Source organism: Salmo trutta, chromosome 9 (assembly GCF_901001165.1).
Source record: "Salmo trutta chromosome 9, fSalTru1.1, whole genome shotgun sequence".
Classification (NCBI taxonomy): domain Eukaryota; kingdom Metazoa; phylum Chordata; class Actinopteri; order Salmoniformes; family Salmonidae; genus Salmo; species Salmo trutta.
The window spans coordinates 17,748,949-17,760,847 of NC_042965.1; the positions used below are offsets into that span (position 1 = coordinate 17,748,949).

An 11,899-nucleotide genomic window follows, 5' to 3' on the forward strand; every position below is an offset into this window, starting at 1 on the left:
ATGAATGCTTACAAGCCTGCTGCTGCCTACCACCGCTCAGTCAGACTGCTCTATCAAATATCAAATCATAGACTTACTTATAATGTAATAACACACAGAAATACGAGCCTTAGTTTCCGGATATGACCATATTAATGACCTATCATTTCGAAAACAAAACGTTTATTCTTTCAGTAAAATACGGAACCGTTCCGTATTTTATCTAACGGGTGGCATCCCTAAGTCTAAATATTGCTGTTACATTGCACAACCTTCAATGTTATGTCATAATTATGTACAATCCGGGCAAATTAATTACGGTCATTGTTAGGAAGAAATGGTCTTCACACAGTTCACAACGAGCCAGGCAGCCCAAACTGCTGCATATACCCTAACTCTGTTGCACAGAACACAAGAGAAGTTACACAATTTCCCTTGTTGAAAGACATTCATGTTAGCAGGCATGGTGCAGGTATGGTTAGGTACACATTGGTGCAATGACAGTGCTTTTTTTTTAATCCTCTTGTTAAAGCATCACCCATTTGGCGAAGTAGGCTGTGATTCGATGATAAATTAACAGGCACCGCATCGATTATATGCAACGCAGGACAAGCTAGATAAACTAGTAATATCATCAACCATGTGTAGTTAACTAGTGATTATGTTAAGGTTGATTGTTTTTTTTATAAGATAAGTTTAATGCTAGCTAGCAACTTACCTTGGCTCCTTGCTGAACTCGCGTAACAGGTGGTCAGCCTGCCATGCAGCCTCCTCGTGGAGTGCAATGTAATCGGCCATAATCGGTGTCCAAAAATGCAGATTACAGATTGTTATGAAAACTTGAAATAGGCCCTAATTAATCGACCATTCTGATTCATCAGTCGACCTCTAATTGTTAGCATTGTTAAGTATCTCGCTAGCTGGATCGAATGATCCGTTTGCTAGCCAGAGAAAAGTTGAGCAACGTTAGCCAACTTTACTGATCAAAGAATTGAGTTCATGGTGTGAAAATTAGCAGACTAATAAAGTCAGACAGCTAACGTTAGCTAGCTAACGTTACTTCAGATGAGCTAACGTTAGTAACCTAACCAATTCGCTATAATATTAACTGGTAAAATTATACAACTCCTTGCCGTTCCTCAAGTTATAACGTGTTAGTTGGTTACTGGACCCTGGCAATCTGTGTGACATGTTAACTAGCTAACAAACTAACTACTATCTGTGAACTAATGTTTTCCCTTTACAGTATGTGGTTAATTTTCTGAATGAGAGAATTAGATGAAAATGAGATGTTGCTTGTTAAACAAGTGGAGCTGGGCCTGACTTAAACTGGATGCCGCTAGGTGAAAGGAACACCACACACTTTCTCACTTTCAATACAGTGGATAAAAAGGGTTATGCCAGGTGTACTCTCTGCCTGAAAGAGACCCTTTGTTGGCATAACTGATATCATGCTGTGCTGGCACATTGTAGAACAGATGTCCACAGGCAAAGTGTAAAATGCAATGTAGGCCAAAGATATTGCTTTTGTTGTGTTGAACTTGACTAACACGTGTGTGTGAGTGAAGGGGGATTATTATATTTTTTACTCAGTGAAGTTTATTTTTGTACACATGTAGCCTTAGAGCAAAAATAGAATGCCTGTTTGTTTCATTCTATTTCTACTTAAGATGTTTTTTCCCCACGTGTTATATTTAGAAGTGTGTGGTCACAAGCGTTCTATTATAAAGGCTGTCATGGCTAACTGCAATATTAATGTATTGTTTTTTTCTCAATGCTTGAGTGTCATTTGCAGTGAAGTGTAGGCAACAAATAACATTGGATTGCGTTCTTTACATTTGTTTAGCTGTGAGTTAGTTTCACATTAACCACTTTTTATTTTACACACAGAGACTGATCATTTAGATCATATTCTTTGTTTAATTTGTTAACCTGCATTTCCCCAGGAGGGATTTTTTTTACATGTTTCAGTGCAACAAAAAAAAGTGTCACCTTTTTGGGCCCTCACCAGTTTGCATCCCTGTTCTTAACACCCGCCCGCTTAACCTAGAAGCCAGCCGTGTTGGAGGAAACATTGTTCAACTGACAACCAAGGTCAGCCTGCAAGTGCACGGCCCACCACAAGGAGTCGCTTGAGCGCGATGAGCCAAGTAAAGCCCCCTTCGGCCAAACCCTCCCCTAACCCGGACAACGCTGGGTCAATTGAGTCATGTTCTGTAACCATCATCTGACTCCACATTGCGACCAACACAAAACATGAGTTCTAGAAAATCCTAATGTCTGTTTATCAGAGGAAGTGCAACAGAGAGTTCCACAATCTAGTATCCCTGTGCTAACTTGTGTTTGTCAGGTGCTGGTCTTTGTCCACTCCAGGAAGGAGACTGGGAAGACGGCCCGGGCCATCAGGGACATGTGTCTGGAGAAGGACACTTTGGGGCTGTTCCTGAGGGAGGGCTCAGCCTCCACCGAGGTCCTCAGGACTGAAGCAGAGCAGTGCAAGGTGAGCTCATCTGACCTGGAGACTGATTTTAGCTGTCAATCTATGCACTACATTGGAATCCAAATCTTACAATCTGATAATAAAAATAAAATAAAAACCTCTAAAAAGTTTACATTTTTTAATCCACCAGAACCTTGAGCTTAAGGACTTGCTGCCTTACGGTTTCGCCATCCATCATGCTGGTATGACCAGAGTGGACCGTACCTTGGTAGAAGATCTCTTTGCTGATCGCCACATCCAGGTTAGTCTCTTATAAATCTACTAACCTCTTTCCCTTGCTCCTATACAGTCAGAGTTATTGTTACAATGTCACCGGACCTGTCTCACTGAAAGGGCTTTGTCCGTCTGTTTCAGGTGCTGGTGTCCACAGCCACATTGGCCTGGGGTGTGAATCTGCCTGCTCATACTGTCATCATCAAAGGCACCCAGGTGTACAGCCCAGAGAAAGGCCGATGGACAGAGCTGGGAGCCCTGGACATTCTACAGGTTAGTCTGCACTGGCTGGTTAGACGACCGAGATACATACACAGGGCTAGACTTCCTTGTAGCACAGTGTAATTTGTTAGCTAAATAATCTTCAAACTCTGGCCGTGCTTGTGAGTTTGAATGACACCTCACTGTGTTCTGTGTTCAGATGCTTGGTCGAGCTGGGCGTCCTCAGTACGACACCAAGGGAGAGGGCATCCTGATCACATCCCACGGAGAGCTGCAGTACTACCTGTCTCTGCTCAACCAGCAGCTGCCCATCGAGAGCCAGATGGTGTCCAAGTTGCCAGACATGCTCAACGCTGAGATAGTACTGGGCAATGTGCAGAATGCTAAGGTGAGTGTATAACTGGGGTTCACCCCCCCACAACCAGGGCTGTGGCGGTCACAAAGTTTTGTCAGCTGGTAATTGTCAAGCAAATAACTGTCGGTCTCATGGTAATTGGCCGTAATTAACACACACATTTAGTATCTCCTGGCTTCCACACATAGTCTACAAGCCACTGATGCTGACCTTTGGAACATCTACATTTAAAAAAGTCTAAATCCATGTAATATAGCCTACACTTTCACAATAAATCCATGTAATAAAGCCTACACCTTCACATTACATCCATGTAATATAGCCTACACCTTCCCAATACATCCATGTAATATAGCCTACACCATCACAATAAGTCCATTATTTATTTTAGACAAGTCTAAAGAAGCATGATATGAAGAAAATGTAGTCTATTTCAGAAGAACAGAATAGCATAGAGTTATCCTTATGTTAGGTCCTGATCATGCTATGCTAAATGGATGTGGGCAACACTAGTTCATTTAGCAGACAAGTTCGCTTAGAATTCCTTGGCATTATTTTATAGTATGAAGATGCAATTGAACAAAACTGAATACAATAAAAATGATATTTTGAGGTAGTGCGCACATGCGCTTATTCTGTGTTGAGTGGTTAACAAAGAAATAGGTACTCCTATATGTTTAGAGTTATTCATGTAACTTTAGTTGTTATAGAAACGTTGGGCTATATGTTTAGATTTGTAATACATTGTAAGGCTGCAAAAAGTTGCTTTAAAGTCAGGAGCTCTGCTTAGTTTTTTGCGCAGGTTGTACACACTACATCAGTCACTCACAATTTGACAAGCACCTGATAATGACTAATTTCACAGTGGCATCCCATTTGTGTGGCCGTAATGCACCCTAAACAAATCCATGCCTTTTGCGGCCAGTGGCCATTGTGGCCTTCTCCCTGAGTGCTGTGGGCTCCATCACGTGATTGGGTCTTTCTCACAGGCTACAAGTGAAGACGGACGCATCTGGGGCGTCCTAATCCAATTCCGAAGATATTGGAAGAACTGTCCACATTCACTTTTCTATGCCAACAAGAGGCCTAACGAACAGCAAAAGCAATCTACTATCCTCCATAGTACAAAAGTCAACCTATTCTGTGCGAGAAATTAATATTCCAAACACAGTCTGGGACAGTTGTGGGATGCGGAAGATCCCAAATGAATACAACCACTAGCATTAACTTTTTTACGCCATGTGGCTGTTGCAACAGATCAGAACATCTAGCTTAAAATGTTGATCAATTATTAGGCTTTTTCACATTATAAGCACAGCAATGCGCACATGGCAGTAGGCTATAAGCGCAGATATTCCTTTAGCGGAAAATAGCATTTATCAAAAGTGACCGCCAATGCAATTATGCATGTACTGCTATTATTATAAAGGTGCATTTATATGGGTAAAAGGATCTTCCCCAAACTTGAAACTCACCTGCTTCTTAAGTATGCCAGTTAGGCTCAACACCCCTTGTAAAGCAGATTAATGTCCTTAATTTTAAGAAGTTATTTGGCCACTTTAGTTGTGATACAAACCTTATTAAAACATATAGGCGTATGGGATAGGCTACAGTACGAGGTGTGCGACTATAATTTGAAAAAGTTGCCCAAAAAAAGGCATTGTTTCTTTTGCAGGGCATCATTCACAAGTGAAAATATATACTTCACGTGATATTGTCACCCATCAGACTATTCTTGATTTAATCTTGTCTTTACATATACTAAATAATATATGTGTGAAATTTGTTTTGATTTAGAATGGACAGTTATCATGCACCTATATCGAAACGGGCAGCGGGAAAAAATACATGTCATCTCTGTACTTAAATAGCGAATGGAAGATGCTTTTCCTGTGGTTTATTTTCATGCCAGCCAGGTAGGCTATACTCTTGTTCTAAATATAAACGATGTGCTTAATATTTGGAAAGTTGAGAAATAAATATAGTAGGCCTAGCCTATAGAAAGCTGATGGCATCCTCTTTTTAATAGAGGCCGTCACACTGTTTACTCGCGCAATTTCATAGCCTATAGAAATGTTGAGCAACATGGGCTCTCATGAAGTGTTTGATTAGATTTTCGAATACATTTTCATTGATGTCAGAGTGATTAGAGGGACAATAGAGTGCTGAGTTCCAGGCAGTTAGCAAGTTTGGTAGGCTACTAATGACCATCAGCAGCATCAGAGCTTGGAGAAGCCAAATTACCATGACTGAACGGTCACGTGGAATTTGACTGCCTTCATGACTCGTGACTGCTGGTGTGGCGGTAATACGGTCACTGCAACAGCCCTACCCACAACTCACCACAAGTAACCATACAGATATTCTGTGGTGTGCTGTTGAGACTGCACTTTACCTGTACAGAAGCTGGTCGGCTAGAATCATTAGTGCTCACTCCTCTCTCGTCTCCTCATCAGGATGCAGTGAACTGGCTGGGCTACACCTACCTGTACGTGCGTATGCTCCGTAACCCCACCCTGTACGGGGTCTCCCATGACGACCGCAGCTCTGACCCCCTGCTAGAGCGCCGCAGGATGGACCTGATCCACACTGCAGCCAACGTGCTGGACAAGAACAGCCTGGTCAAGTACGACAAGAGGACCGGCGCCTTCCAGGTACACACTGCTCTACACATGTTATTTTTGTTCAGGCGGATCAATGACCAATTGCGAACTGTCTTTAAGATTCTAAGATGGTGAAAAAAAAGATTATGCTATTGATATGAATGAGACAAATTGATGCGCATAATAGATTATATTTTCGGCAACTTTTTCGCATCCCTCCCTGAAGGTTACTGACTTGGGTCGCATCGCCAGTCACTTCTACATAACCCACAACTCCATTCAGACCTACAACCAGCTGCTGAAGCCCACCCTTAGTGAGATTGAGCTGTTCCGCGTCTTCTCCCTCTCCTCAGAGTTCAGGAACATCACTGTCAGAGAGGTATACACCACTCTGGGATACTACATCAATTACTAAAGCCCACACATTTTGGGGGGGAGCTTTTGTTTGGATCTACACAAAACTAGTTACTAGTAAAATGCTACAGATACTTGAATACTCACATGTGGGGATTTATTTCAGGAAGAGAAGCTAGAGCTGCAGAAACTTCTGGAGAGAGTTCCCATTCCAGTGAAGGAGAGCATTGAGGAGCCCAGTGCTAAGGTATACTACATGTGTCAATGTTGTCACTGATCAGACCTGGGTTGAAATACTATTTCAATTACTTTCAAAGACATTCCATTTTTTGTTGTTGTTGAAATGACAAGCACTTTAATATTGGAATGTATTTGGAAATACTCAAATACACTGACTCAAATACACTCCCATGCATTTAACCCATGCATTTGAAATAAGTATTTTAAGATCATTTCAAAAAGTAGGCTATTTATAGGAAATCCAATAGAAGTAGTTGATTCGGGCCACATTATTTGAAAATACTAAAATACACAGAAAATAAGTATTTAATTAACAAGTACACATCTATTTGAGCCCAGGTCTAACACTGATCAATGATCTGGTACACCACTGCAGTATGTATTACTAGAGCCCTGTTGGTATGAACCAGCTCTGAGGTGTGTGTTCTTATTACAGATCAACGTGCTGCTCCAGGCTTACATCTCTCAGCTCAAACTGGAGGGCTTTGCTCTGATGGCTGACATGGTCTATGTGACACAGGTAAGCCCATTTCTATTTGCTTGATTTGAGTTGTTTTAAGTATGTTACCAGACTCTGACTGTTAAAGCTAGAATCCTTAGTTGCTACATCCATTTTTTTTGTATAGTTATTTTACAGTTGAAGTCGGAAGTTTACATACACCTTAGCCAAATACATTCAAACTCAGTTTTTCACAATTCCTGACATTTAATCCTAGTAAAAATTCCATGTCTTAGGTCAGTTAGGATCACTACTTTATTTTAAGAATGTGAAATGTCATAATAACAGTAGAGAGTGATTTATTTCAGCTTTTATTTCTTTCATCACATTCCCAGTGGGTCAGAAGTTTACATACACTCAATTAGTATTTGGTAGCATTGCCTTTAAATTGTTTAACTTGGGTCAAACGTTTCGGGTAGCCTTCCACAAGCTTCCCACAATAAGTTGGGTGAATTTTGGCCCATTCCTCCTGACAGAGCTGGTGTAACTGAGACAGGTTTGTAGGCCTCCTTGCTCGCACACACTTTTCCAGTTCTGCCCACAAATTTTCGATGGTATTGAGGTCAGGGATTTGTGATGGCCACTCCAATACCTTGACTTTGTTGTCCTTAAGCCATTTTGCCACAACTTTGGAAGTATGCTTGGGGTTATTGTCCATTTGGAAGACCCATTTGTGACCAAGCTTTAACTTCCTGACTGATGTCTTGAGATGTTGCTTCAATATAACCACATAATTTTCCTTCGATGCCATGTATTTTGTGAAGTGCACCAGTCCCTCCTGCAGCAAAGCACCCCCACAACATGATGCTGCCACCCCCGTGCTTCACATTTGGGATGGTGTTCTTCGGCTTGCAAGCCTCCCCCTTTTTCCTCCAAACATAACGATGGTCGTTATGGGCAAACATTTCAATTTTTGTTTCATCAGATCAGAGGACATTTCTCCAAAAAGTATGATCTTTGTCCCCATGTGCAGTTGTAAACCATAGTCTGGCTTTTTTATGGCGGTTTTGGAGCAGTGGCTTCTTCCTTGCTGAGCGGCCTTTCAGGTTATGTCGATATAGGACTCGTTTTACTGTGGATATAGATCTTTGCTGTTGTTCTGGGATTGATTTGCACTTTTCGCACCAAAGTACGTTCATCTCTAGGACACAGAATGCATCTCCTTCATGAGCAGTATGACGGCTGCATGGTCCCATGGTGTTTATACTTGCGTACTATTGTTTGTACAGATGAATGTGGTACCTTCAGGCATTTGGAAATTGCTCCCAATGATGATCCAGACTTGTGGAGGTCTACAGTGTTTTTCTGAGGTCTTGACTGATTTCTTTTGATTTTCCCATGATGTCAAGCAAAGAGGCACTGAGTTGGAAGGTAGGCCTTGAAATACATCCACAGGTACACCTCCAATTGACTCAAAAGATGTCAGTTAGACTATCAGAAGCTTCTAAAGCCATGACATCATTTTCTGGAATATTCTAAGCTGTTTAAAGGCACCGTCAACTTAGTGTATGTAAACTTCTGACCCACTGGAATTGTGATACAGTGAATTATAAGTGAAATAATCTCTGTAAACAATTGTTGGAAAAATTACTTGTCATGCCTAACCGACTTGCCAAAACTATAGTTTGTTAACAAGAAATTTGTGGAGGGGTTGAAAAACTAGTTTTAATGACTCCAACCTAAGTGTATGTAAACTTACGACTTCAACTGTATATACCCATTCATTCTTGAATATAACTTATAAATGCCTCATGGACTTAGTTCAACTGTTGTACCCCATCAGTACCCAAAATATAAGTATGTTTTACTCCAATGATTGTAAACAATGTAAATGTAAACAAACACTGTATATCCTCAACATGGTTAACTATGATTTTGAAATCATGGATGGTCAGGCCTTGCATCCATAGCTCTGTCGATGAATTTGTGAAAGGTGGCTTTGTCTCACCTTCTGATTCTAGCTTTAACTGTTTTCTTCCTCAGAGTGCTGGAAGACTGATGCGAGCCATCTTTGAAATCGTCCTGAGCAGGGGATGGGCCCAGCTCACAGACAAGACCATGAACCTCTGCAAGATGATTGACAAGAGGATGTAAGTTAACCATTGCTGTTTATTCCTAGTTTTCACTGATTTAAGACCTTAGTCTACAGTGCTAGTGAATTACATGATGAGGCTAGAAGGAAATGTGACGTTCTTCCCTGTGTGGATGTGTCCCTCCTACACAGGTGGCAGTCCATGTCTCCTCTGCGTCAGTTCAGGAAGCTCCCAGAGGAAGTCATCAAGAAGATTGAGAAGAAGAACTTCCCCTTCGAGCGCCTCTATGACCTCAACCACAATGAGATTGGTGAGTCTGCTCTGCAGTCTGCTCCAAATGCCCCACCTCAGACCTGCACCCACTAACACTACATTCTCATTGATTCATCCCTGGTTGTTAAAGTCCTTCTGTCCCTCAGGTGAGTTGATCCGCATGCCCAAGATGGGGAAGACCATCCACAAGTACGTGCACCAGTTCCCCAAACTGGACCTGGCCGTCCACCTGCAGCCCATCACCCGTTCCACACTGAAGGTGGAACTCACCATCACACCAGACTTCCAGTGGGATGACAAGGTCAGTGGTTTCTAAATGTGAATCTGTTTTAGTATCGTCAAGCTATAGCAGTTTAACAGGATTCATTTACTGTAACACAGACAAACCGTTACACTGCTCTCTGTGGCACATACAGGTGCATGGCTCATCGGAGGCCTTCTGGATACTGGTGGAGGATGTGGACAGTGAGGTCATCCTACACCACGAGTACTTCCTGCTCAAGGCCAAGTATGCCCAGGATGAGCACCTGGTCACCTTCTTTGTGCCCGTGTTTGAGCCCCTGCCCCCGCAGTACTTCATCCGTGTGGCCTCGGACCGTTGGCTGTGTGAGTGACAATCCACTGGCTAAATATTCTAACTATATATATATTTATTTTGTGGTTAAGAGTGTTGGGCCAGTAACCAAAAGGCCGCTGGTTCAAATCCCCAAGCTGACTAGGTAATTTTTTGTTGTTGTCTTTGTGCCCTTGAGCAAGGCACTTAAACCTAATTGCTCCTGTAAACCGCTCTGGATAAGGGTGTCTGCTAAATATGTAAAATGCAGTTAATTAAACTGTATGCGAAAATAGACTTTAGAGGATGTCCATTGAAAATGTATCTCTCTCCTTCTCTCAGCCTGTGAGACCCAGCTGCCGGTGTCTTTCCGCCACCTGATCCTGCCAGAGAAGTACCCCCCTCCCACTGAGCTGCTGGACCTGCAGCCCCTGCCTGTGACAGCCCTCCGTAATGCTGCCTTCGAGACCCTCTACCAGAACAAGTTCCCCTTCTTCAACCCCATCCAGACGCAGGGTAAGACGGCACCATGTTGGCTAACAGTTTCTAACAGCACCCATCTGACCTCTAAGACCAATGTGGCCCATTCAATGACTTCGATCAGGCACATGCCTCTATACATTTTGGTGCTTACACTGTGAGTAAACTGTGTGGCATTGTCCGTCTTCCTCCAGTGTTCAACGCTGTGTACAACAGTGACGACAACGTGTTTGTGGGAGCCCCGACCGGCAGTGGGAAGACCATCTGTGCTGAGTTTGCCATCCTGAGGATGCTGCTGCACAACGCAGAGGGTCGCTGTGTCTACATCACACCCATGGAGGCTCTGGCTGAACAGGTACAGTTATCAATATGGACTGTTTTTACATTTACATTGTTTACAAACATTGGATTAAAGCAAGGTTATATTTTGGGTTCTGATGGGGCAGGACAGTAAAACTACGCTCGTGAGGCATTTAGAAATTATATTCCTCAAGAATCAATGGGTACATATCATTCATTTGGATGTAGGAACTGCAGATTGCCCCCCTTATTAGCATAATGTTGTTTTCATCGGACTTCTAATTGTTCACACTGTTTACCCATTCCTTACACATCCGTTTAATATCTTCCTGTGTGTGTCCAGGTGTTTGTTGACTGGCACCAGAAGTTCCAGGATGCTCTGAATAAGAAGGTGGTGTTGCTGACGGGAGAGACCAGCACTGACCTGAAGCTGCTGGGGAAGGGTGACATCATCGTCAGCACCCCGGACAAATGGGACATCCTGTCACGCCGCTGGAAGCAGAGGAAGAACGTCCAGAATGTCAGCCTCTTCATCGTGGACGAGACTCACCTCATTGGAGGAGAGAACGGTGTAAGGCCATGAATCCAAACTGATAAAACCTGTATATACACCTGCCTAGTGCTTTGATTAGATATAAACTACAATACTTGTTTGGCATGTGAAGTAAAATACATTGATATTCACACTCATTGTCTTGCTTGTAGCCTGTGTTGGAGGTAATCTGCTCCAGGATGAGGTACATCTCATCTCAGATTGAGCGTCCCATCCGCATCGTGGCCCTCAGCTCCTCCCTGTCCAACGCCAAAGACGTGGCCCACTGGCTGGGCTGCAGTACCACCGCAACCTTCAACTTCCACCCCAACGTCAGGCCTGTCCCTCTGGAGCTGCACATCCAGGTCTGAACCATGACTGTAATGTCTTAACATGTTATCATCATCAACCTCATCAACCTGCCACCAATAAGGATTTGGCCATAAAATCTGTTATTGTTTGGCTGGGTAATATCATCTGCTCAATTGAACCTCATTGTAATGCCAGTCTCTCCTTAGGGCTTCAATGTGAGTCACACCCAGACTCGCCTGCTGTCCATGGCCAAGCCAGTGTACCACGCCATCATGAAGCACTCCCCCTCCAAACCGGCCGTGGTGTTCGTCCCATCCCGCCGACAGACTCGCCTCACCGCCATTGACATCCTCACCTTCTGTGCTGCTGACGTGGTCCCTCAGAGGTCAGACCCATGACCTTACCCTTTAATCTCTGAGGGATGCAAGGGGTTAAAACTCTTACTAGGTAT

The 11,899-nt window shown here is 43.1% G+C and overlaps 1 protein-coding gene across 1 annotated transcript in view; it reads left to right on the top strand.

Moving 5' to 3' along the window:
* The window catches only part of LOC115200068 (U5 small nuclear ribonucleoprotein 200 kDa helicase), a 29,649-nt gene that overhangs the window by 10,758 nt on the left and 6,992 nt on the right, over positions 1–11,899 (top strand). The window contains exons 16-32 of the mRNA XM_029762769.1: positions 2,330–2,479; positions 2,610–2,720; positions 2,834–2,965; positions 3,114–3,302; positions 5,726–5,923; positions 6,099–6,251; positions 6,393–6,473; positions 6,903–6,986; positions 8,949–9,055; positions 9,190–9,308; positions 9,418–9,572; positions 9,688–9,877; positions 10,167–10,340; positions 10,499–10,659; positions 10,948–11,175; positions 11,310–11,501; positions 11,655–11,833. Of these exons, the coding sequence (XP_029618629.1) occupies positions 2,330–2,479; positions 2,610–2,720; positions 2,834–2,965; positions 3,114–3,302; positions 5,726–5,923; positions 6,099–6,251; positions 6,393–6,473; positions 6,903–6,986; positions 8,949–9,055; positions 9,190–9,308; positions 9,418–9,572; positions 9,688–9,877; positions 10,167–10,340; positions 10,499–10,659; positions 10,948–11,175; positions 11,310–11,501; positions 11,655–11,833 (2,603 nt within the window). The remainder of the gene's footprint in view (positions 1–2,329; positions 2,480–2,609; positions 2,721–2,833; positions 2,966–3,113; positions 3,303–5,725; positions 5,924–6,098; positions 6,252–6,392; positions 6,474–6,902; positions 6,987–8,948; positions 9,056–9,189; positions 9,309–9,417; positions 9,573–9,687; positions 9,878–10,166; positions 10,341–10,498; positions 10,660–10,947; positions 11,176–11,309; positions 11,502–11,654; positions 11,834–11,899) is intronic.